This window comes from Dromiciops gliroides, chromosome 4 (assembly GCF_019393635.1).
Source record: "Dromiciops gliroides isolate mDroGli1 chromosome 4, mDroGli1.pri, whole genome shotgun sequence".
NCBI classification, from domain to species: domain Eukaryota; kingdom Metazoa; phylum Chordata; class Mammalia; order Microbiotheria; family Microbiotheriidae; genus Dromiciops; species Dromiciops gliroides.
Window position 1 is genome coordinate 120,174,245 of NC_057864.1, and position 25,614 is coordinate 120,199,858.

Consider the following 25,614-nt stretch of genomic DNA (forward strand, 5'->3'; position numbering starts at 1 on the left):
CGGGTCACATAGCTAGTAAGTGTCTGAGGCAAGATTTTTACTCAGGTCTTCCTGATTCCAAGTTCAGTATGTCTACTGGATCACCTAGCTGCATGTTGTCCAACAAGGCAGAAGCTAGGGAGGGAAGTGACTGAAGTACATAAAATCCTGAAGATTTTTGATGGATTAAATATGGTTACTTTCACCAAATCTCAGAGTAGCAGAACAGAGAGGAAGTAGCTTTAGGACAAATAAAAGGAGGTACTGAATTATCTATGTGGTAGTAAACATGTATGGACAGCTAGATGACAGTGGTTAGAGCCTCAGGCCTGGAGTAAGGAAGACTCATCTTCCTGAATTCAAATCTGGCATCAGACACTTAAGAGCTATGTGACTCCGGGCAAGTCACTTAACTCTGCCTCAGTTTACTCATCTGTATAATGAGTTAGAGAAAGAAATGACAAAACACTTCAGTCTCTTTGCCAAGAAAACCCCAAATAGGGTCATACAGAGTTAGACACGACTGAAAAACAACAAAAGTTAACATGTAGAACTGGCTATGCAATCTGCTTGAATAGGAGCCCCTATGGTACAGAGGAAACAGCATGGGATTTTGAGTCAGAGCCCCTGGGTTAAAATTCCAATTCTTCAGGCAACTTGCATTACTTCTCTGGGCCTCTGTTTTCTCATCTGTAAAATAAGGGGGGTGGACCGACTAGTTCTTAATCTACTATCCTAAATTTTTAAAAATAGGTTCTTAGGGGCAGCTAGATGGCACAGTGGATGGAGCACTGGCCCTGGAGTCAGGAGGACCTGAGTTCGGGTCCGGCCTCAGACACTTGACACTTACTGGCTGTGTGACCCTGGGCAGGTCACTTGACCCCAATTGCCTCACTTAAAAAAAATAAATAAATAAAAATAGGTTCTTAGAGGTCACGTAGTCCCTTCTCCCCAACACCCCTTTCTTATCTCTATCTCATTTTACAGATGAAGAAATTGCAGCCCATAGAGGCTAAATGATTTGCCCAAGGTGGCAGAATAAAGATTCAAACTCAAGTCTTGTGATTCTTATGTTCAGTGCTCCTTCCACAGTACCATGTTATTAAGGGGAAGTTTGCCCCCTTAAGGTATATAGTATCATGGAATCATAGATCTAGAGCTGGAAGAGATCTTAGAGGCCATCTAGTTCAGTTTTACAGATAAAGAAACTGAGGCTGAGTAGTTGAAATGACTTGCCCAAGGTCCCACAAACAGAGCCCAAACTCAGACTCAGGCCCTTTGATACCAAATCTAGCATTCTTCCTGTCTAATCATGTTTCCTCTCACACTTTGGGTTCAAGGTTCTCCCACAACATATCCCATCATGCCATCATTAGAATGAGAATCAGCAGGTCATTACTAATGGCTTTTCATGTTTTTCTACAAAGTAGTTGGTCAGTTAAATAATACTGTTTTGTTAGGGCTGCACAGGGATTGCTTTCTCTCCCTCCCTACAAGGGACACCTTGGAAACTGAAGCTTCAATTGAAAGACACATTTGGTTTGGCAGAAGACCTTGGGACTTTGACTCCATTCTCTTGCTCTTCTATAGAATTCTCTGACAGCACTCTGGAGACGAGGGGGGGTGGATCCTGGGGCTGCCTCTCTCTGCCTCCTGCTATGCTAATCATCACCAAAGATCATATATTTATTTAATCCCAGTATGATTTCAAATGTACACCAAGGTTTGGGAGAATATTAGGATAAAAATCTCTTTACAGAGGGAAAGAAAAAAAACAACATTAAGTAAGAAAGTTTTGCCAGCTATGAAAAGCCCTAGCAATGTTTTTAAAGATTTATGCCAAATGCAACCTTTATTGGAATTTGATCAGATAAAGCTCCAATGATTTGGGAATGCCTTTGAACCCATGGTATTTGTCATAATTCTTGGCCACTTTGGAAGTTCAAGTACATCTTTCTTTGATTAAGTTGCTCCTGTATTTGTGATTAAATCTCTTCCAGAATCATGGGTTTGGGAAAGGGAAATGGGAAAAGAGAATCCCCTTCTGAAGGAGCATTCCAGAAACAAGCCAGAGGCACCATCTTAGAGAAGGAGCAGCTAGTCAGCTTGTCTGTATACTGCAAGAACTGGATCAGAGCCACCATCTATCCAATTGAATGGCACCATGGAAACACTAGTGCTAAAACCATTGGGAATGGCTCTTAGGGCTAAAAGGAACTTAGTGGTCATCTAGTTAAACCATTTCATTTTACAGATGAGGAAACTGAGACCAGAGAGGTCAAGCAACATGCTCAGGATCATACAAAGACAGTAATTATAGAACCAGGACTAGAAGGATAATAATAATAACAATAACTAATATTTACATAGTGCTATGATATTTGTAAGGTTCTTTAGATGTTTATCACTTAATTTGCACTATAACCCTGTGAGATAGGTGCTGTTATTTTTCACATTTTATAGGTAAAGACACTGAGGCTGAGGGATTAAATGACATGCTCAGGATTTAAACTCTGATTCCAAGTCCAGTTCCCCTTTCCCTATTATGCCATCCCTATATAACTCTGAAGTTCACATCCATGGCCGGGGCTGTCATCTATAATACTGGCCTCAAAGAATTTTTTGTCCCCTAGCTATAACAACAACAACAACAACAACAACAATATATATATCCTTAATTTCCTCTAAATGGAGCAGAACCAGGAGAACATTGTACACAGTAACAGCGACATTGTGTGATGAACAATGGTGATAGACTTGGCCCTTCTCAGCTGTGCAGTGATCCAAAACAGTTTCAAAGAACTCATGATAGAAAATGTTCTCAACATCCAGAAAAAAGAACTGTGAATTATGAATGCAGATTGAATCATACTGTTTCTACTTTTGGATTGTTTTTCTCTTTTTTTTCTTTTTTGAGGTTTTTCCCTTGTGTTCTGATTCTTCTTTTACAAGATGACTAATGTAGAAATATGTTTAATGTGATTGTACATATACAACCTATTTCAGACTGCTTTCCATCTTGGGGAGGAGGGAGGGAAGGGAGGGTAGGAGAAAAAAAATTGGAACTAAAAATCCCATGAAAACAAATGTTGAAAACTCTCCTTATATGTGGCTGGAAAATAATAAAATACTTTAGAAATGGTAAAAAAAAATTCCTCTTAATAACCATTAGCAGTTAGTATCCAGGAAAATATCCAAACCCCCTTTGAAGCTGTTGATCATTATAGATTTTATGACATATCAGAATTATAAATTTTACATATTTACACCAAAGTATCAAATGGTATAGTATAACTTTCCTGGGAGAAGAGGGGCTAGTAATGTCACACATCACAGTGAGCAATCTTGCAGTGTGAATTGCCATACTCAGTTAGCCAGGAAATTATCTCACTCTCCTGGAGGGAGTGAAAAAGTGCTCTTCTGCAAACCAGCTAGACTAACAAGACTTTATAGATAGTGCAGAAATTCCTTTAATTTCTATTGAATTGATGCTCTTCCCAAGTCGAGGGAGTATACCTTCCTCTTCACATCCTGGGTTTTGTTGAATAACTTTGCCTTCCATATTCATATTGGTTGTAATTGTAGAAATGCTGACCATAGCCTCCCTCAGACCTTTCCTTCCCAGAAAGAAAAAACATCTAGGGCAATGCCCTCAGACAGGAGCCATTAGGTTGTTTTCAAGACTAAGTTATTAGCTTCAAACCACTGAGCAGTAACATGTTAAAATAACTTACTAGGGAATCAGTGTGGTGTGTTTAGGTCATACGTCATAAAGCATCAGGAGAAAAGCAGCCAAAATGCTGCTTTTTATCACGATGTTGGTGTGAGGCTGCATACATTGGGTCCCTGATAGGTTGAGGGAATAGAATCTGCTGAGCATTCCCCATTAATCACTAGAGAAGGAATGTGTTGAGTTGATATGAGGTTGCTATCTTACCCAATGTGTTTCAGTGGACCTCTAGATTACCAACAAGGGAGTAAAGATTCAGAGTCAAAGGGAACAATGGAGCTGTGTAGAAATACACATTGGCGGCATTTAAAAAAAAATTTGGTGGGTCAATGAGGGTTAAGTAACTTGCTGAAGGTCACACAGCTAGTAAGTGTCTAGTGTCTGAGGTTGGATTTGAACTCAGGTCCTCCCCGATGCTTTATTCACTGAGCCCCCTAGCTGCCACATTGGCAGCATTTTCACTGTCACCTCTGGCTTCCTTGAAACTCTGGGAGAAATAACTTTGTTGGAAATATGTCTTGTCTTCTTGGATTTCAGTACTGAGTTACTAGGTTGGGTTATAGTTATGCTATTGGCAATGGGTTAAATCTTAGGTCATGTGCACTAATGGGGTTGAATGATAGTATGGAAAATATGTGACATGTCTTTGGAATCTGAAGTCAGAGGACAGAGTTCAAATCCCACTTCTGATATTTACTACCTGTGTGACCTTTGGCAACACACTTGACCTCCAGGGGCCTCAGTTTTCTCATCTATAAAATCAGGGTCTTCACTTTGATGGCCACAGAGTTCCCTTGTCCCTCTAGATCCATTATCTATGATGACAATAGGCTTTAGCTATGGATAGTCATCTAGCAATATGACTGTCCTACTTACTGTACCTCACACCCCCAACCCTTTGCAGTGATGCCTCAGCCTATAGGCTACACATAGATGGATGCTTGATACAGTCCTTGCCTTTACCACTAACTTGCTGTTTGATGATGCTCTAATTCTAGTACAAGATCAGAGCGACAAGTCCTATTTTTATTTTTTATTTTTGGTGGGGCAATGGGGGTTAAGTGACTTACCCAGGGTCACATAGCTAGTAAGTGTCAAGTGTCTGAGGCCGCATTTGAACTCAGAAACTCCTGAATCCAGGGCTAGTGCTTCATCCACTGCGCCACCTAGCTGTGCCTGACAAGTCCTATTTTTAAAAGAAATTCTTGTGTCAACTTATACATGGAACATAATCTTGATGTAGTTAATGAGAGTTTTCTCCATTTTTATTCCTCCTCAGAGATACTTCCATTCATTCTGCCTCTATCTCTGTTTTTATCCCTGTCTATTTCTGTCTTTTTCTATGTTTCTGTCTGTCTCTCTTTTTCCATGTCATTCTTTCTCTGTCTTTTTTCTCTCCATCTCAATCTTCCTGTGTCTCTCTGTCTTTCTTTATGTCTCTGTTTCTTTCTGTGTCTCTTTCTGCATCTCTTTCTGTCTTTGTCTCTGTCTCTCTATGTCACACACACACACACACACACACACACACACGCACGCACGCACACGCACACACATACACACAGAGTTCAGCTTTCATTTCTTATTTTGCCCAGGGGTGCACAAAATAAAAAAAAAGAGGTCAGCCAAAAAAAGAGTGGTTGTTAAATTAGATTTACAAAAAGTGCTACTGAAAGAGGTCATACTGTGCTTCTGTTGTCCAAGATTTTATGGCATACAATCCCCTTCACACCGATCCTTACCAAGGCGCCACTCTGTAGGCAGACACAGCACAGTACCCCCTTTTTAAAAAAAAAGTCCTATGATATAATAAACACGTTGTATGTATGAGACCATTAATATCCAGATTTTTGCAAACTGAACAGAAGTCATACTGCCCTCCTAGGGAAAGTAGATCACTGTCACTCCTGTAGAGAGCTGATGCTATTCTCTGAGTTTGATCCTCTTTCTGAATGGGTGTGGTCAAAAAAAGGGTAACCCGTGATCACTTGTACATTGCTTCTGTAGCTGCTATTTTCAGAGCCTGGCACTGTTGCACCTCTGACTTTAGACTAATGCTCTACTTGACACCTTTCCTTAAAAATAAAAATGAGAACCCAGTTCCTACTATTCCAGAGCAGGTTAGGCCATCCACAGTTGTTTTCCAAGGGTTATTAAGCTAGGGTTCAAAAGACTTGAACTGTAGTCTAAACTCTATAATTTACCTATTGCAAAGTAAAGAACACTGACTTAGGTAGGAGTTAAGGAGGACCTGCTTTTTTTTTTTTTTTTTTTTTTTTTGCAGGGCAATGAGGGTTAAGTCACTTGCCCAGCATCATATAGCTAATACGTGTCAAGTGTCTGAGGCTGGATTTGAACTTAGGTCCTCCTGAATCCAGGGCCAGTGCTTTATCCACTGCACCACCCAGATGCCCCCTTTGTGCCACCTAGCTGCCCCCAGGATCTGCTTTTGAATCCTGTCTTTGCTACTTCCTGCCTTTGTGACCTTAGACAAGTCACTTAAGGTCTTTGGGGGAGAGGGGATTGGACTCAGTGACCTCCATACTACTTTTCTGCTCTAAATCCAACAGTTCTGTGCAAATGACTTCCCCTTTTGGGGATTACTTCCTTCATCTGCAAAATGAGGTTATTGGACTAGAAGATGATCTCTATGGTCTTTAACTCTAAGTACTATTCAGTTCAGTTCAACAACAACAACAACAACAACAACCCGTGCCTAGTAAGTTTCAGAGAGACAGCAAGAGCTGGCCTTAAAACCAGAATGACTTGACCCTGCCCAGACCCTCAGTGCTTTGTGACCCCATAGGCAAGTCACTGAACTTCTCAGTGATCTTGGAAATTCCCTAAGGTTGTAGAGCAGTCGCTGATCTGCATTGGAATGGGGGGCTTATTTCACTTATCCTAATGAAATCACAAGTCCAAAGATTTGATCCTCCTATTCCTCTGTTAAAGCTCTCTGCCATGGATCAACAATGTGTTCAATATGCTCCTGCCTCTTTCTTCAGCTGGTTAATTCTGTTTGTGATTTTTCCAATTTAAATTACTGTTTAAATATTGTTTTGGTTTCTTGCCACCAGCCATTGTATTGATGTATAAGCCATGCTTCAAATATTGAATTCTATAATTATAGAGCTAGAAGAGACCTTGGAGTTTGTCTAGTCCAATGGTGTCATTTTAGTCGACAAGTTAAAAAATAAGCATTTATTAAGCATTTACTTTGTGCCAAGCTCTATGTTCTGGGAATATAAAAAAACAAACAAGAAGAATGACAGTCATTCCCCCTTCCCTTGTCATCCCGTATCCCCGACCCTCCCCACCCCCTTCCTCTCCAGGAACATTCTAATGGTAGAAGACAACATATAATAGGGAGCTGAGAAGTGTAGAAGGGAATAGAATAAATCCTTAAGAGATTGCACAGGGACAGCTAGGTGGCATAGTGAATAGAGCACTGGCCCTGGATTCAGGAGGACCTGAGTTCAAATCCGACCTCAGACACTTAACACTAGCTATGTGACCCTGGGCAAGTCACTTAACCCCAACTGCCTCACCAAAAAAACCAAAAAAACCAAACAAAAACAAAACAAAAAAACCCTTAAAAAAAAAAAAGAGATTGCATAGTGGAGGAAGTCCAGAGGGTCAGGAGTAGAGCCCAGAAAAGAATATATTGGCACTTTTGGGACAGTTTCCTTAAATTGGAGAGTCATAATTTTATAGACGAGGAGTGTGAGCCCTAAAGAAGTTAAATGACTTCTCTGTCACATAATTAGTAAGAGTCTGAAGCAGGATTTGAATTCATGTCTTTCTTACTTTAAGTCCAGCACTCTATTACCATGCAACCTACCTACCTTTTAGAGATGAGGAAATTGAAGTCTTTGGGGTTGACTTCTTGTCTTCTTCTTGCTTCCTTCCTCCCTTCCTCCCTCCCTCCCTCCCTCCTTTCTTCTCTTGCTCACCTTCCTCATCTTCTTCATCGTCTTCACCTTCTTCTTCTTCATCTTCATCTTCGTCTTTGTCTTCATCCTCTTCATCTTCTGTCTTTGTTGTCTTTTTCGTTTTTATCTTCTTCCTGTGATTATGTTGCATCAGGCCAATAAGACTTAGGGAAAGACTGAGACTTCAACTACTCATTGGAACTTGTCTTTATTATAAAGTTTAGTGATAGCATCATGCTTTGGTAGTATCTCAGGGACATTTTACTCTTGTATCCCCAACACCCTACACCATGTACAGCCTTGCATGTAGAGATCAGGACTGGATTTAATTATTTTAGGGAAGTTCCTGGTGAGGAAAATCCCTCTATGATTCAGGTTGGCACCTTCTCTACATTTTACAACCATAAAGACTCCTCTAGAATGATAATGCCAAACTCTTTTGTGGTCTACACCTTAAGCAGCTGGAAAAGCTCCCAAGCGCAGTCTCAACTAGATAAAAATGCCATTGGAAAATGTTTAACAAAAAAAAATACAATACAGTGTATATAAAAATAATTTGTGGGGGGCAGCTAGGTGGCGCAGTGGATAGAGCACCGGCCCTGGATTCAGGAGTACTTGAGTTCAAATCCGGCCTCAGACACTTAACACTTACTAGCTGTGTGACCCTGGGCAAGTCACTTAACCCCAATTGCCTCACCCAAAAAAAAAAAAATTGTGGGGTTCTTTAAGTCTATATGCAGGATAGCAAGGAGTTTGATACCACTGGGTCTAGAGCACTGAAAACTTGTGATTCACCCAGCATCACACAGCCCATATGTATCAGAGGGATGACTTGAACTTGTCTTCCTGGCTCCAAAGCCAACTTTCTATCCACCATGCCTATGCCATACTATCTTGCAGATAGTAGCCACTTAATAAACATTGAACTGAATTGAATTGTGACCCTTTCTGATTCTGGTTTATAGCCTGGTAATCAATGGAGAATATACATCCTAGGAAAGAGAATTTGTTGATAGCTTTCAAGCCCAGAATCTCTCAGGAAAATCTCGTTTGTTGGATTTCCCTGATTAAAATTGTTCATTTCCTCTTTTCTTTCCTTAAAAACAAAATTAGTCTTGTTGCCTTTTTTTACATCAATCATTTGCACATATACTACCCCATCCACTGAGCCCTCCCTTGTAACAAGGTAAAGCAATTAAATGAAACCAACAGTTATCTGAACATCACAGTCATTTGCAAATTACCCCATATCATTTATGCCATAAACACTTGGGAGGTAGATTGGGGTTTTCATCCATTGCTCGTTCAGTGAAAAAAGTCTCAGCTTTGAAGTCACAGGAATAAAATTCAGATCCCATCTCTTCCACTTACTTCCTCATCTATCAAATGAGGAGTTCATAGGATTATAAATTTAGAGTTGGGAGAGACCTCAGAGGCCACAGAGTGTAACCCCTCTCATTTTATATATGAGGAAAATGAGGGTCAGGGTGGTTAAATGATTTGATCAATGTCACAGAGCTGAGAAGTGTCAGAGATATGAGATTGTGCTGCTATTGGGGTTGGGGAACATATACACAGATAATGTATCTGGGCATCTAGTTATTCAACCAGTTTTAGATCTACCAAATTATACTATCACTTAGCCTATGCATATATCTCTATCTTATATATATCATGAGAAACTCAATCAGATGTCTTGCTGAAATATTATGTCCATGGTATAGCTCATCTGGAACTGTATTAACCTTGTCAAAGAAGTAAATCAATTTAAGTCTTGCGTAAACTTGCCATGAACTCATGATAGTAATTACTACTTTCTTTTCTAAGTGCTCACAAAAACATTCTTCAAAAACAAACCCTAGAATTTTGCCAGGGATTCAAAGTCAAACATTTTGGATTACTGTCATCTTTTTTGAGTATTTAGACAGTATTTCCCTATCTCTAAATCTGTGGCACTTCTCCCACTCACCACAATTTTTCAAAGATCAAATTGATTAGAGGCTTAGAGAATGAAGGAACCTAGTTTAGTTCAGGGGTCCCATGAACTTGGATGGATTTTCACAAACCTTTAACTGGAATCCAGCATTTTCTTCAATTTTGGATGCAGGAAACAGAGTATTATTCTCAGAAGGGGGTCAATAGGCTTAACTAGATAGCCAAAGGAGTACATGGTACACAAATAATGCTTAAGAATCTTTGATCTAGTTGAACTCTCTCATTTTGTAGATAAGGAAACTAAAGCTCAGATAAATAAAGTGATTTAGCCAATCTTGGGGATAGTAATTTATCAATCACACATGCAAGTTCTTTAAGTTTCCTGGGAGATAGTTCATCCTGATAACTTGAACTTATAGAGGACAAATAGTTGCTCTCTTATTTCCTCATTTATCTCATTAATCATTTTTGTTTTATACTTTCTAGTCTGAAGATAATTCTCTTTGGTTGAAAAAATGGAAAAAGTACTAAAATTGTTCTGCCTTCTTTCGGTCTTGTGCTTTCATTATTTCATCCACTCCACAAAGTGGATATATCCCTTCCTTGCTTTCTTTTTCACCTAACAGTGTTAAAAATCCCTTTTGTTGTCCTCAGCATTCATTATAGTACTGAGTGTTTTTGTCATTTTTCTTACCAAGCAATGCCACTTTTTGTAGTCATCTCCATTATCTGTTCTTGTTTCCATTTTCTCTACGTTAAAAAAAAAAATCTTAATTGGTCAGTGAGATCCCCATTAGTCATGTAAGTTTCTTTAGACAGTTTTCTTCTTGACTTTTATTTCCTCCACTGAAATAATTTAGTATCATTGGAACCTCCCTCCCTTCCTTCCTTCTTTCCTTCTTTCTTGTCTTCTTGCTCTCCTCTCCTTTCTCTCCTTCCTTTCTTTCCTTTTTCCTTTTTTTCTTTTCTCTTTTCTTCTTTTTTCTTTTTTCCCTTTTCTTCTCTTTTCTCTTGAACTGGCTTCCTTTAAAGAATGTCAGATCATAGTATTTTACCCCTACTTTTTATGAAATTTTCAAATTCACTCTCCCATAGGGTTGGCTACATGTCAGCCTGTGCCTTATCTGTAGTGAATTTTAAGAACAATTGGTCACTTCCTTTCAAGTTTCTGGCCACTTCTACTTTAGTGATCAGCTCCTCCTTGTTGATCAAGAATAGCAACAGCTTCCTCATCATTCCCTCTGCCTTCTCCAGGTTGAAATTATCAAAAAGCAGGGGGCAGCTAGGTGGCTCAGTGGATAAAACACTGGCCCTGGATTCAAGAAGACTGAGTTCAAATTTGGCTTCAGACACTTGACACCTACTAGCTGCGTGACCCTGGGCAAGTCACTTAACCCTCTTTGCCCCACAAAAAAAAATTATCAACAAGTTTTGTTTTTGTGACTCTATGAAGAGCATGTTGTAGAAAGAACAGATTGGAGGAAGAGAGGCTTTCTTGGTCAGTTAGCAATAAGTGCCTGTTATGTGCAAGGAACTATACTACACTCTGTGGATTCAAAGAAAGACAAAAGAATCCTTGCAGAGCTCACAATCTAATGATAAAGATGATGTGAAAACAACTATGTACAAATAATCTATAGACAGGATAAGTTGGAGATAATTAACAGTGAGAAGACTAGTTTTAAGGAGATCAAGAAAATTTTCTCATAGAAAATAGGGTTTTAGCTTAAAGAATCTTTGCATCCACAGTTGATGAAATTAACAAAATCATCATAACATATAAAGGCATGGTACATGTTTGTATGATTTGGTATACACTGTCAAAAGGTAATGTTTGACAGTAATAACTTACATATCTGGAGCCTCTTTTCACCTCTAGATCATGTGCTTTTCTGTGCCTCTTTCTTAGGAGGGTCGTTTGTTTTTTTGCGGGAGCAGATTAGGGAGGGACTGAAATTCTAAGAACTATGTGACTTCAGACCTCTTAGAGAGGTGCAATTACAAAGGAGCCATTGCAATTACAGGAAGGAGAAATAAAGAGAAAAACAAGATAAGTGCTGGTTCTGTTAAGGCCCTTCTGTGAAATAACCATCCTCTGTGTTGGTTTTTCAAGCATCCCTCAAGTGACCCAGGTAGTGATCAAGGAGACTACAGTCAAAGGGAATACAGGCTAGTATTTGTGCCACAGTGGAATATTTTATCAGCAACGAAAGCCACTTATTTCACCCAGGTCTCTGGCACTGGTCAAGGCCAAGTTTTCTATTACTTGAAAATTATGTGTGTGTGTGTGTGTGTGTGTGTGTGTGTGTGTGTGTGTGTTTAATAGTTAAATAAAGACTAGTTGTAGACCTGGTATTAATTGTATTGATGAATCACTTTTTTTCTCATTGTCCTTAAAATAAATGCCAAGATAATTTTTTTCCTCCTGTTGTAGTACCAAATACTGAGTAGTTCCTGATTTTCAGTTCCTGGCATAGGCACAAAGTCAAATTCACACTGTAATCTGAAGCTTTTGAGCCTCAGTATTCTAGTTGTCTCTGGTTTTGATCATTGCCCTGGTATTCTGGTTCCTCCCTTATTAATTGGCATAACATTCTTTTCTTTGTAATTGAGGTGAGTAACTTGGGTATTAAAATTGTTTTAGAACCTTGAACACAAGCCACCCTTTAAGGGGAGGAATACTCTATATTATTTTTTCTGTGTATTTCAAATCAATTCAATAAACATTTGTTAAGCTTCTAGAATGTGCAAAACCCTCATCTAAGGTGCCGAACAAAATGAGCCACATTCTTCCAGGACTGAATCAGTCAGCAAATATTTATTCAGTTCCTAGGAAGTATGTTCAAGGTAATATTTGAAGTGTTATGGGGGGCCTTAGACCAAAAAAGTGAGAGACATGGTTTCTGCCCCCTAGGAGATTATAATCTATTTAGGGAGTTAGGATAGTACTACAAGGTATTCTGTGATTAGTGCCAGATGAGTTGTGTCGACATTAGGGTGGTATAGAAATTCAGGGGAAGGAGAGATCCCTTTCAAATTATGCTGGTTAGAGAAGGAATTACACCCATGACTTCAAAGATATGGAGGATATTGATAAGTGGAAAGATCAAGGAAGGCATTCTTGGAGGGGATGCACAGTATGGGCACAAAGGTAAGAAAAGTGAAGGTGTGTTCCAAGGTAGTGCATTTATTTAACACTTCCTGTATACCAGGGACTGTGCCAAGCCCTGAGGTTACAAATACAAGCAAATAAATGGTACTTAACTCCAAGGAACTTACATCCTAATAGGTATGGAGATGAAGTCTGGAGAGTGAGCTGAGATGGAAGTGAAGTGAGCATGGCTGAAGCCCCCAGTGAAATGGTAGTAGGAGCAAGGGATCCACCTGGAGAAGAATGAATAAATGTATTCACTGAGTAGGGGCTCTGTTGGAAATAGTGGGAGATATGACTATAAAGATAGTCAACCAATAAATGTTTATTAAGCAGTTTTATGTTCCAGGTACTGTGGTGGGGGATTCAAAGAAAGGCAAAAACAGGCCTTGTCCTCAAAGAACTTGCATGTGACTAAGGAAGAGGGTTGGAGATAATGTGTTAATAACTAAGTGAACATAAGATATATTACAGAGCAGATGAAAGTTCATCTGAGAGAAGGCATTATTAGCAACTGGTGAAGGCCAGTTACTACTGAAGGTGGGACAACATTTGCATTTTATGGTTTGTCAAGATTGTTCATATACATTATCTCATTTGATCCTCTCATATATTATGTATATGTGTGTGTATATGTGTATTGTCTGTGTATTTCAGAGGCAGCCTCAAAACATTTAGACCTAAGGCTTGCCTCTGATACATGTATGAGTCGAAGCAAATCACTTAACTTCTTAATTAAGCAACTCCCTAAGACTATCAGTGGCAGAGAAGGTGCTGATCTGCATTGGCAAGGGAAGTTCCTCAGCAGAGGACACCCTACACCAATGAAATCATAGATCCAGTTCCATGGCATTCCATATTGATGTTAATGTATATCAGTAACGGGGAAGCTAGGTGGTGCAGTGGATAGAGCACCAGCCCTGCAGTCAGGAGTACCTGAGTTCAAATCCGGCCTCAGACCTTAACACTTACTAGCTGTGTGACCCTGGGCAAGTCACTTAACCCCAATTGCCTCACTAAAAAAAAAATGTATATCGGTAATGTAATAAGTGAAACATTTACCATAATGGTGGGTGGTAGCAAAGTTGGAAGTCAATTTCACTTTTAAGTAGCCTGGAAATGTCTTTTTCAAGCATGTGTATGTTATTTTTGTTTATCCTTCTTTCCCAAAGAGGACCATGACATCAGGGTGATGTCTTGACTTGCTCTGAATTGAATTTAAGTGAGGGAGGGCTGTGCAAGGTCATCAACCTCACTCTCTCCTCCAGAGCCATCTGGGTCCAGTGGTAAGATATATATCAGGATGACTGGAGATGGCCCTAGATGTTTAAGGCAATTGGTGTTAAGTGACTTGCCCAGGGTCACACAGCTAGTAATTGTCTGAGGTGACATTTGAACTCTGGGTCCTCCCAACTTCAGGGGCAGTGCTCTGTGTATATATGTGTGCATTTACATATCTGTGTGTATGTATATATATTGTATATATGTATATATGCACACACGTGTGTGTATATGTGTGTGTGTATATATATTGGGGTTGGGGAACATATACACAGATAATGTGTATATATACACACACACACACACACACACACACACACACACACACACATACAAACACACGTGAAGGAATTAGGAAGAAACCTGCTTTTGGAAACAGTGAGGTTCTTGGTGTCCACCCAGGACACTTATACCCTCAAATAAGCCTAGTGGATGGATGGGGCAAGGAGTCTTCAAGAAAATCGGAAAGTGAGCCTTCTGGACCCTCTTCCTGTCAGTTTTAGTCAAAGAAACAGCTAATTAACCTTTTAAAAAGAAGATAACAGGGGCGGCTAGGTGGCGCAGTGGATAGAGCATGGAGTCAGGAGTACCTGAGTTCAAATTCGGCCTCAGACACTTAACACTTACTAGCTGTGTGACCCTGGGCAAGTCACTTAACCCCAATTGCCTCACTTAAAAAAAAATTAATTAATTCTTTTTAAAAAAAAGAAGATAACATCAGGTCAGTGTGTCCACCCTTTCTCCTGCAAAAGGTCAGATCTGCACAAAATGATCTAATTTGGCAAGGGAGATAGAGTGTTCAAGGAAGGGGACGCCTTTGGAGTGAAGATGAGTGGGTTCCACTCCAGCTCGTTGTCAAAGGGAATCAGGAAGACTGTTGTTTCTTTTGTTTGTTTGTTTGTTTGTTTTTTAATACAGCATCTTTCATGCTGGAGGGCAACCTACATGATTAAAGGTTTACGAAATTGGCCCCGTGAGTAAAAGACTTAGAAATTCAGTTTATTTAGCCTAGAGAGAGCAGGCTAAGGAAAGACAACAACGGCCTCCAAGAATATGAAGGGATATTCTGTGAGAGATGATGAGCAGCTGTTTCCTGTTTCCACTGAGGACCAGATAAGAGGGAAAGAGTTTGAACTGCAGGGAGGAGGAGGATTTAGAAAGAACTTCCTGGACATAAGGGTTATAACATTGTAGTAAACTATCCACAAAGGCAGGGGAGTCAGCTTTTCCGATTCAGAATTGGATGGGAGTAGCATTTCTGGAACAAATGTAAGCTCTGATTTGCCCTAGAGACAGGGGCATGGGCTGGATAACCTTTCAAGATTATTTCCCCCTTTTGTGATGTAAGGAAACAACTCTGGGATCAGTGGTCTCTAATAGATTACATGACTTCACCTGTACGATACAGAATGTGGCTTAGAAAGGACTCTAATGGGGCAGCTAGGTGGTGCAGTGTATAGCTAACGGGCCCTTGAGTCAGGTTGACCTGAGTGCAGTTCTGGCCTTGGACACTTACTAACCTTACTAACTATGTGACCCTGGGCAAGTCACTTAATCCTGATATCCTCAAAAAAGGGGGGGGGGGGCTCTAATAATAACCTTTGAGAACTTTGGTCTAATGTATGAGATAAAGACTTGGATTCTCCCTTTTCTCTATCAGGTCTAGGATTTCCTTAATTTCCCAGGTGCCTGTGCTTCTATTGGACCTGCAGCCATAAGTTTTATTTTTTGTTTCTTTTCCACCATTGATACTGAACAATCATTACAGTGAGGCTCAAATCAGCAGACAGTAACAGTCATTAACTAATTAGTTAAGCCATTAATTATATAGCCAATTAATTGATTGCCATTAATACAGGAAGAACATCCTCTTCCTGTATTTTGCCCCCTCTTCTTAGCACTATGGGAAGATAATGAGAGAAAATATATGTTTCTTTGAGTAGAGTCTAATGGGGGGAGGCAGAAATAGGACAAATTCCTTCTGAGTAAGTAGTGCTTTATTCTTTGCATTTATATCCCTAACACCTTGCACAGTGCCTGGCACATTGTAGGTATTTAATAAATACTTGTTGATTGATTCTTGCTTGGTACACGCACATCTTTTCCTATCCCAGAAAACAATTTTTCAAAACAACTTAAAAAATATATTCATGGGGCAGCTAGGTGGCGCAGTGGATAGAGCACCGGCCCTGGAGTCAGGAGTACCTGGGTTCAAATCTGGTCTCAGACACTTAACACTTACAAGCTGTGTGACCCTGGGCAAGTCACTTGACCCCAATTGCCTCACTAAAGAAATAAATAAATTTTAAATAAATATATATTCATGCTGAGAAGCACTGTGGCATAGTGCCTAAAGAACTTCTTTGAGTCAGGAAGACCTGTTTTCAAAATCTGCCTCTGATACCTACTTGGTTGTGTGACCCTGGGCAAGTCACCTAACCTCTTTAGTGAATGAGACTCTAAGCCTATAAGTTGCAGAACAGGTGCTGACTGATAACTCCTCCCTGGGAGTTCCCTATTTCAATGAAATCACAGGTGGGGGTATTGATTTTATTAAAGGAAGAAATTCAAAGAAAAATATCAAAACATCATGAATCAACACAGAAGGGACACCGGATTTAATAGATTCAGAGCCATAAATGGGGTTTCTGGGTATCATTGATGAGGAGAGATTAGTTAAGGATGGTTAAGGAGTTTTTAGGAGATCAGGGATAGAAATTCCTGAAAATATTTTCTTTCTTGTTCATAATTATGGCACATACTAAGCTAATGAGTTATATTTCTTTCTAGCTGGACGATGGGCCCTGGGTGTCTCAATAGTCCAGATACTGTTAGCAAGGGACTCTTTGCTTCTCCTGCTTTAAAAAAAAATTTTTTTTTAATTAAAAAATTTTTTTTTTTTGCAGGGCAATGAGGGTTAGGCAACTTGCCCAGGGTCACACAGCTAGTTAAATGTCAAGTGTCTGAGGCTGGATTTGAACTCAGGTCCTCCTGAATCCAGGGCCAGTGCTTTATCCACTGTGCCACCTAGCTGCCCCCACTTCTTGTGCTTTTAAGTATTGCCTTTAATATTTCCTCCAGCATTAGCTGTGCATAAGGCTAGGGGTTGGGTATGGGGCTGGGATACAAAAGAAAGAGAAAAACATGATCTTTAAGTTTTGAGAAGCTTATGCTCTGTTAAATGGGTCCTAAATAATAACATATGAGAGCTTAAAGAGACTTTAGAGATAGTATCGTTCAATTTGCCCTTTTGTTATACACATAGGGAAACTGAAGACCAGAGAATTCACAAAATCTGATTATGTCCATGGTTACCCAGTTAGTGAGTAGGATTTGAACTTAGAGTCATGATTTCCTTCCCACGTTATCCTGAAATGACTTGCTAACACATTTAGTTAGTGTTAAAGTCCAGTAGTGCTGGTTAGTAGAGATCTGCAGTTCTCAATACCTAGTTAGTCCATGGTTCTTTCCACTCTCCCATACTGCCTTTTGCCACCTATCAAGAAGGACAAAGTCCTGGAGTACTGGCCTGGGTCTAGCAATGCTGTGACTCTCTGGAGGAAAAGAGCCTAGGTGGGTCAGTAGCCAACATCAGGAAACTTTAGGTCAGCAGCCCATGCACATGTGCTATTTATTACCCAAAGGCAGAGAATCCAAAAGCCCTTTTAAAAGGTAGATCCTCTTTCAAAAACCTGAGGACACAGCGCTGCTGTTTTTCACTTGTTTGAAATGAACACCTCTTTAAGATGTCTTGCGTAATGAAGTTAGATTTGCCTGCAAGCTCTCATCTACACCCTGCTCCTGACTGTTTCTGCCCAAACTCATTCCCACCCTGTGGGATAGGAGGTGTCTTTATAAATCCTACTAATTCCCATTAGGAATCAGAAGTCCGGTGTTATCCTTACCTAGAACGTCGTGGCATGCCAAGGAATTTAGAATCAGTGGAGTTAAGAGCTAGGGTTACAACTCTGTTTCCTTTATCAGGAGATTTATAACAGGGGCCTTCAGAGAGCCAGTGAGAGAAAACAAGAGAGAGTGAAAACAAGAGAAAGAGACACAGAGAGAAAAAGATGGTGGGAGGCTGAGGGAGAAGGGAGGGAGGGTCCACCCCCACCCCAATTAAATAAATATGGCACTGAGATCTATGGAACAACAAAACTATTAACTTAATAGCACTGACTTTATGACTGAAGTTTTATAAAGCATGTGTCAGCAGAAGTAAAATAATTAATGTCACTTTCTATTACCCATTTGGCTGGATGATTCACGTCACTTTTTATCATAACAAGCAGCTGATTTCATTGCCCTTTTTTTTTTCCTCCATGACATGCAACCTGGTTTCATGTGTTCTGTGGATACAACCATGTTATAGAGATAGGTAACAACATGCAGATGATACCTAAAAGGATATTGATAAACCAGAGATTATCGAGCGGAGGGCAATCTGGATGGTGATGACCTCAAGTCTGTGACATAGGAGAATAGTTAAAGGGACTAGCCATGTTCAGCTTGGAGGAACGAAGACACAGAGGGGACATAACAGCTGGTTGCAAGAATTTGAGGGGTTGTCCTGTAGAAAGGGCATCAGGCTCTTTATACTTGGCTCTAGAGCAAAGAACCAAGAGCCATGGGAAAAGACAAATTCAGACCTGGTATCAGGACAACCTTCCTAACAATTAGAGCTGTCACAAAGTAGAATGGGCTTCTTGGGGAGTTGGTGGCTTTCCCCTCATTGGAGGAATTCAGGGAGAGGCTGTGTGACCCTTTGTTGGGGGTAACACAGTGAGGAGGCCTTTCAGGTTTGGATTATTCTAAATGGCTGCCGAGGTTCACATCCTACTTCAGATACACTTGGACCTGTGTGACGTTAGGGAAGTCACTTAACTTCCTGGGCTTCATCTGTAAAATGGTGGTGGGGAGGGATGGCCTTTGTGGTGTCTTCCAGCTCTGATTCTAAAACACTTTGTTCCTCAGTTTGGTGATTCCTTGACATTTAGAGGATGAGTTGGGATCCTGTTCTCATGGAGGAGCTAATATTTTTGGCTAGGTCTTGGTTCATATGTGCTAATTCTCAATTTTCCATCCTGTTTTCTTTTCTTCTAGATTCTGAAATCCAAAGACTTAACATCTCCAACCCAGCGCTACATTGATAGCAAGGTTGTTAAGACAAGAGCAGAAGGGGAATGGCTCTCATTTGATGTCACCGAAGTCGTGCATGAATGGCTGCATCATAAAGGTTATCCAACAGTCCTTTGCTTTCTTTGGTAGATGTTTGGTGACTGAGTTGTTAAGGGGGGAAAGAATGACTTCCCTGACTTCATGTTTTCCAGACAGGAACCTGGGATTTAAGATAAGTTTACACTGCCCGTGCTGTACTTTTGTACCATCCAATAATTACATCATCCCAAATAAAAGTGAAGAATTAGAAGCAAGATTTGCAGGTAACTTGCTGAAGCTTTTTGTCTTCTGCGGTAGGGATGGTGGTTAGAACTTTGTGTAGGAGAAGTCATGTTAAGTGGGGCAGGGGTCAATTTTGCTTACTAGGGCAAGGGTGGTACTGGCTATGGACATTGGGGTTTAGGCAAAAAGGGAGGCATTACTGGAAAACACCTATTACCACACTCCATACCTCACAGGTGCTCAGTTAATGCCTGTTGATCAGCTGGCTGAAATGTAGCACCAAAAAATGTCAAGTAGTCTTTATGTATCATTATTCTTCAAGTTCAAAAAGAAAATAAATTCCTTTCAGACAGTGGTACAACCAGCTCTCTTATCTATACAGTCAGAAAGGGGATGGCATACTGATAAAAATTCACAGATAATCCCAAAGCCTATTTTAGCTGTTAGCTCTAGGACGGTGGTACAGGTTCAAATTCCAAATTGAATGCATTCTGTATATCATCCTGTTTTTCGTGAGCCTGAAAGCATAGGTTGGGACCTAGATGTACTTAGGCCTCAACCTCCTTTATTACACAACATTTACAAGAGTTTACAATAAGTTATAAAGTTGACTTGTTTTGGTTTCCCTTCCTCTCTCTGTCTACCTCCTGATAGGGACACTTTCAATAAAATACCCCAAAGCCACAGAGAAGAAGGGGAAGCCAACAGCTCAGATTATAGACAGATTCAATAATTTGTCCTTCAAAAATCAAAAGCTGCTATTAACCCCCAGACATGTTCAAAACTATCACTGCATCAATCCAGGACTAAAATCATGTGGCTTGATTTCTCTAAGAGTCACTGTCCCTTCATGAACAACCTCAACCAACTCTCATGACCCTTTTGAAGGATCACAGGATGGCTTTGTGGTCCTTACTAATGGAAAAAGGCCTTTACTGAAGGCCTTGAGCTTTCTGTTAGCATCCAGCCTAGTTATGATTCTTGGGGATATTGAGATCAAACCAGGAGTCTCTTGATTTTGCTTCCGAGAGCTCAGATTTCTGAGCTTTAGAGGGAATCGGAAACCATCTCCCAAAATAGTGCTAGGTGAGGGTGACTTGTTTTATTTATACTTAGCTTGCTACTACTCAGTGTAAGGCTTACTTTGTGTCCTGGTGGAGTGTTCCTGGTTTGGTAGCCTGAGGAAGAATGTGACAGGTATGGGCATCCAGGCATGGTGGACCATCATGCTTATGGCCAGGGAAGGATTGAGACCAGACCAAGAGAATATTGACTGAGCTAAACTTGGGAGGTTACTCTTGGTCTGTGGGATAAAGATTTCCTATATGATTACTACTCTCTCTAATCCTCACTTTTCATGGCATTGAAATTCCAGTTGAGGAGAGACTAATTTAGGAGAAACCAAAACCAAAACCAAACAACTTATTTAGAAAGTTAGTTGGTGACTGTGTCCACGACAAGGCCTATTGCATGACATCCATCTCAATGGGTGGCAAGCATAGCACCCTGCCATTGATTCCATCCTCCTCCCTACTGTCTGTGACAATGGTCAAAGAGATAAAGATGGTTGATTATAACTGATGAAGAGAAAAGCTAAATATTTATTACCCGAATGCATTTCTTTAAGGTATTGATGGCTCCTTCAGTGATCTGAAAACTATAAAGTCCACTAGGAAAAAAAACAGTGGGAAGACCCCACATCTCCTGCTAATGTTGTTACCCTCCTACAGAGTTGAGTCGCAACAGTCCAGCCGGCGGAAGAAGCGCGCTCTAGACGCTGCCTATTGTTTTAGGTAAACAGACAAAACACAAAAATCAAACAAAATCATTTTACTTTGTGAATAGCTTTTTCTGTCTATTGAACTAAATGTTACTCCTGATTTACTCCAGGCTACTCCTTAACCCAGAGATGAAAGGAAACATGTCTTATTATTAACTATCTTCTTAATAGCTCTAAGTAAATGTCACATTCTCCTTTCTCCTTTGTGTATTAAGAGGTTGCTATTAAGAGTTAGCACTGTTTTCTAACGTGGAAGGTAGAAAATCCTGCCTTTAAATACTCTTACAGATTCATCCCTTGCAGATGAGGGAATAGGCTTTCTTCCTGATGTTACCATATGGACAGCTAAGTGGCATAGAGGATAGAGCCCTGGCCCCTGGAGTCAGGAAGACCTTAGTTCAAAGCCTCTGTCAGATACTTATTAGTTGTGTGACCCTGGGCAAGTCACTTAACCTCTCTATACCTCAGTTTCCTCATCTGTAAAATGGGGATGATGATAAGAGCACATATCACCCAGGGTTGTTGTAAGCATGAAATTAGATAATATTTGTAAAACACTTAGCACAGTGCTTCACATGTAATGGTTCATAAATGCTTGTGTTTTTTTAAAGTAGCCCTATATGTTTATAGTAACAGAATGTAAAAGCTAAAAGGACCTTTAGAAATTGAATTATTGAAATTATTGAATTGTTGAAAAATTGAATTATTGAGTTCAACTCCCTTATTTTACAAATGAGGAACCTAAGGCTCAAAGAGGTAACTTACCCAAGGCAGGACATATGTAGTTGCGCTTAGCAAGACTATATCCTTCTTGCTGCCCCATTCAGAGAACCCAGGAACAGAAGGCTGCGGGATAAACACTGTATGTTCCCTCAAAATTTGGCTGGTAAGCAACAGGGTGATTGTCATCCTAGTCAACAACACCAGAGAAATGGGGATGAGACCTGACTCTATTATGACCCATGGCACAGCCCATAGAAAGAAGACTATCTGATCCAACTGTGCTTTAAGAATATATCTAGAGGGGCAGCTAGGTGGCACAGTGGATAGAGCACCGGCCCTGGAGTCAGGAGGACCTGAGTTCAAATCCAGCCTCAGACACTTGACACTTACTAGCTGTGTGACCCTGGGCAAGTCACTTAACCCTAATTGCCTCACTTAAAAAAAAAAGAATATATCTAGAGGGGGCAGCTAGGTGGCACAGTGGATAGAGCACTGGCCCTGGAGTCAGGAGGACCTTAGTTCAAATCCAGCCTCAGACACTCAACATTTACTAGCTGTGTGACCCTGGGCAAGTCACTTAACCCCCATTGCCCTGCATAAAAAGAAAAAATATATATATATGTATCTAGAGTTCCCATCATTTTTTTCACCAACATCTCTCATTCCTGCTCATTAGAATACATACTCTGATCCCTGGTCTAGAACCATTTCATTTCATTTGACACTCTGATGACTAAAGATGCCTCCTATGCCAGCTGAGACACAGACCAATCTTCTTCTCCAGTGCTACACACATCAGTGGCAGCACACGCCTGTCCTAAGATTCTTTGTCCTCAGAGGATTTCACTGAGAAAACATTTGCCCTTCATGCTATTCCTGTTTGTTGTGTGTAAGCATAGATGAGTTCTTTCTTCTCTCAGTATCAGTTTCTTTTCTTTATTTTTAGTGAGGCAATTGGGGTTAAGTGACTTGCCCAGGGTCACACAGCTAGTAAGTGTTAAGTGTCTGAGGCTGGATTTGAACTCAGGTCCTCCTGACTCCAGGGCCGGTGCTCTATCCACTGTGCCACCTAGCTGCCCCTCAGTCTCAGTTTCTTCATCTGTGAGACAAGAAGGTTGTACCAGATCAAGGGTTCTTAACCTGAGCTCTGTAAGCTTGAGTTTAAAAATGTATTTTGAAAACTGTAGTTCAATGTGATTTGTGTCCTTGGTAATTGCATATATTTTATGGATTTAAAGGTATAATTTTGAGAAGGGGAATCTATACCTTACTAGACTGTCAAGATTATAAAATCTAGTAGAATATAAGCTTCCTTAGGGTAAGACTGTTTCTTTGTATTCATATAGCAAGTGATTAGTGTAATGAAAGACCTGGAGTAGACACATGATAAGTGCTTGACCTAATTGAAAAATTGCCATTGTGCAGAATTGCAGAGAATTTGGTCTTTCCCAACTTTTTCTCCACTATTATATGACAAAGAAATTGAGAATAAAAATTTGATTATCTTGGCCAGGTTTTAGATTAGTCAGACTTAGGGTTCAAGGAACAAAGCATAGCAAATCTCTATACTTGACCTTATATGATAACTCAAGATTATAGTAAAACCCTAAAGGTCTGTGGTTTTTTTTTTCTTTTTCTTTCTTTCTAATACCTCTGTCTACTCTTTTTCTCTCAACAGGAATGTGCAGGATAATTGTTGCCTGCGTCCACTTTATATTGATTTCAAGAGGGATCTTGGATGGAAATGGATTCATGAACCCAAGGGGTACAATGCCAATTTCTGTGCTGGTGCCTGCCCATATCTATGGAGTTCAGATACGCAGCATAGTAGAGTAAGTACTTCACTAAATTGAATACTTGCTTGTAGAGCTACTGAAAGTCCACAGCAGAGGAGTCAAACACATGGCCTCCAGTATTCCCAAGTGGGCCCAAATTTAATTAAAATTGGGATATATTTAACGAAATAAATAAAACAATAGATATAGTTAATGTTATATGGTTTCATGACTCTTGCTTCTACTTGAATGTGACACCATTCATATAGAGTTTAGACACACATGCTGTTGGCATTTCCAAATGATTTGGATGGATGCTGGAAAAATCTTCTACATAGCAGAGAAAAGACATGAAACTTTGGTAAATGAGAAATCAGTATGAGTTCATCTGATTAATTTTCTGCCTTTGGAAAGGTACATAAGACTTGTCTCACCAAACTGTTTGAAAGCTCACTGAGAGTGAGGACTCTCAGGATTCTCCTACATATAGTAGGTACCCTGAAAATATTTTTTGAATGAGTGAATGAATGACATGATGTTACAGACAAAAACAATGAGAGGAAACAGATTTGTTACTTAGAAGCTGAGTGGTAACTTTTCTTCATGATAATTTGTTAGATGTTTTCATTTCTAAATTTCTGCATAGACCAAATTGAAGTGGGCATTTATCAGTTTTCTAGTTACTTAAGTCAAGATAACAACAAATGACATTTGTTTATGATTTTAAAGTTTGCAAAGTACTTTATGCAGGGTGTTCCAAAAGTCTTCAGTTTTAAGCTATCAAGTTTAAAACTTTTAAGCTATTAAAGCTTAATAATAATAATAGTCTCAAAAGTCTTTTAACCTTTAATAACTTAAAACTGAACTAAGGCTTTATATTTGAGAGTATTATTTATATTTTAAATAGTTTTAAGCTTTAATGACTTATAATTGAACTAGGACTTTTGAGGCGATTATTATTTATATTTAAAATAGTTTTAAGCTTTAAGAGCTTAAAACTGAACTAAGGTTTTTGGGACACTTGGTGTAGATTATCCAGTTTAAGCCTTACAACAAACCAGTGAGGTAGGTAGGTGCGATAAGTATTGTTATCCCCAGTATATAGATGAAACAACTGAGGCTCTGAGAGATTAAATAAATTGCACCCAGTTTGTAAATGTCAGAGATAAGATTTAAACTCATGGCTTTCTAACTAGAGGTTTAGCATTCTAGCCACTATGCTTACTACCTCTGGACAGATCATTGGTTTGGGGGAGGGGAGGGCTGAGAAACAGATTAGGTCCTATGGATTCTAATCTATAGCCTTGTCTTGGCTGTGTATATACTTAAGAAAGCCTCTTGATCCTCCATTATACTTGCCTGTGCCTGACCCTAATAATAATAGCTAGCATTTATATAGCTCTTCAAGGTTTGCAAAGCATTTTGCCTATATTATCTCATCCAAACCTTAGAACTGAAGACATTATAATGCCCTAGTAATGTTCTTCAAGAGCACATGTCAGTTCTTGCTGATATCTGAAATGGTTTTAAAGAGTCTCTATCTATTTGTCATGACAAACTAATATGACTTGCTTTCTTTCATCTTTATTTTGAAACACTGGATTGACATTTGAGGTGGTACAAAAGATATAGTATCTTGAAGTTGGGAAGACCTGAGTTCAAATTCTGCTCAGGCACTTACTATTAATGCTATCTTATATCCAGTTTTTTCTATCTTATAATCCAGTTTTTTATTATTATTGTTGTTATTTTATAGAAGAGAAAACTGGAGTTCATTGAGTTTAGGTGATTTGTCCTAAATTAAATCATTAGATTGAGGCAATGCCAAGTTTCTTAACTTGCAGCCCAGTGCTTTTTGCTTCCTTCTTTATATCATTCATCCTGTCTGGGTCTTCCAGTACTTGTGTCAAGAACCTGCCAACTTCTGGGAT

The 25,614-nt window shown here is 39.7% G+C and overlaps 1 protein-coding gene across 1 annotated transcript in view; it reads left to right on the top strand.

Moving 5' to 3' along the window:
• Positions 1-25,614, top strand: part of TGFB2 (transforming growth factor beta 2) — a 103,055-nt gene that overhangs the window by 74,040 nt on the left and 3,401 nt on the right. The window contains exons 3-6 of the mRNA XM_043963329.1: positions 19,109-19,241; positions 19,336-19,446; positions 21,033-21,198; positions 23,587-23,740. Of these exons, the coding sequence (XP_043819264.1) occupies positions 19,109-19,241; positions 19,336-19,446; positions 21,033-21,198; positions 23,587-23,740 (564 nt within the window). The remainder of the gene's footprint in view (positions 1-19,108; positions 19,242-19,335; positions 19,447-21,032; positions 21,199-23,586; positions 23,741-25,614) is intronic.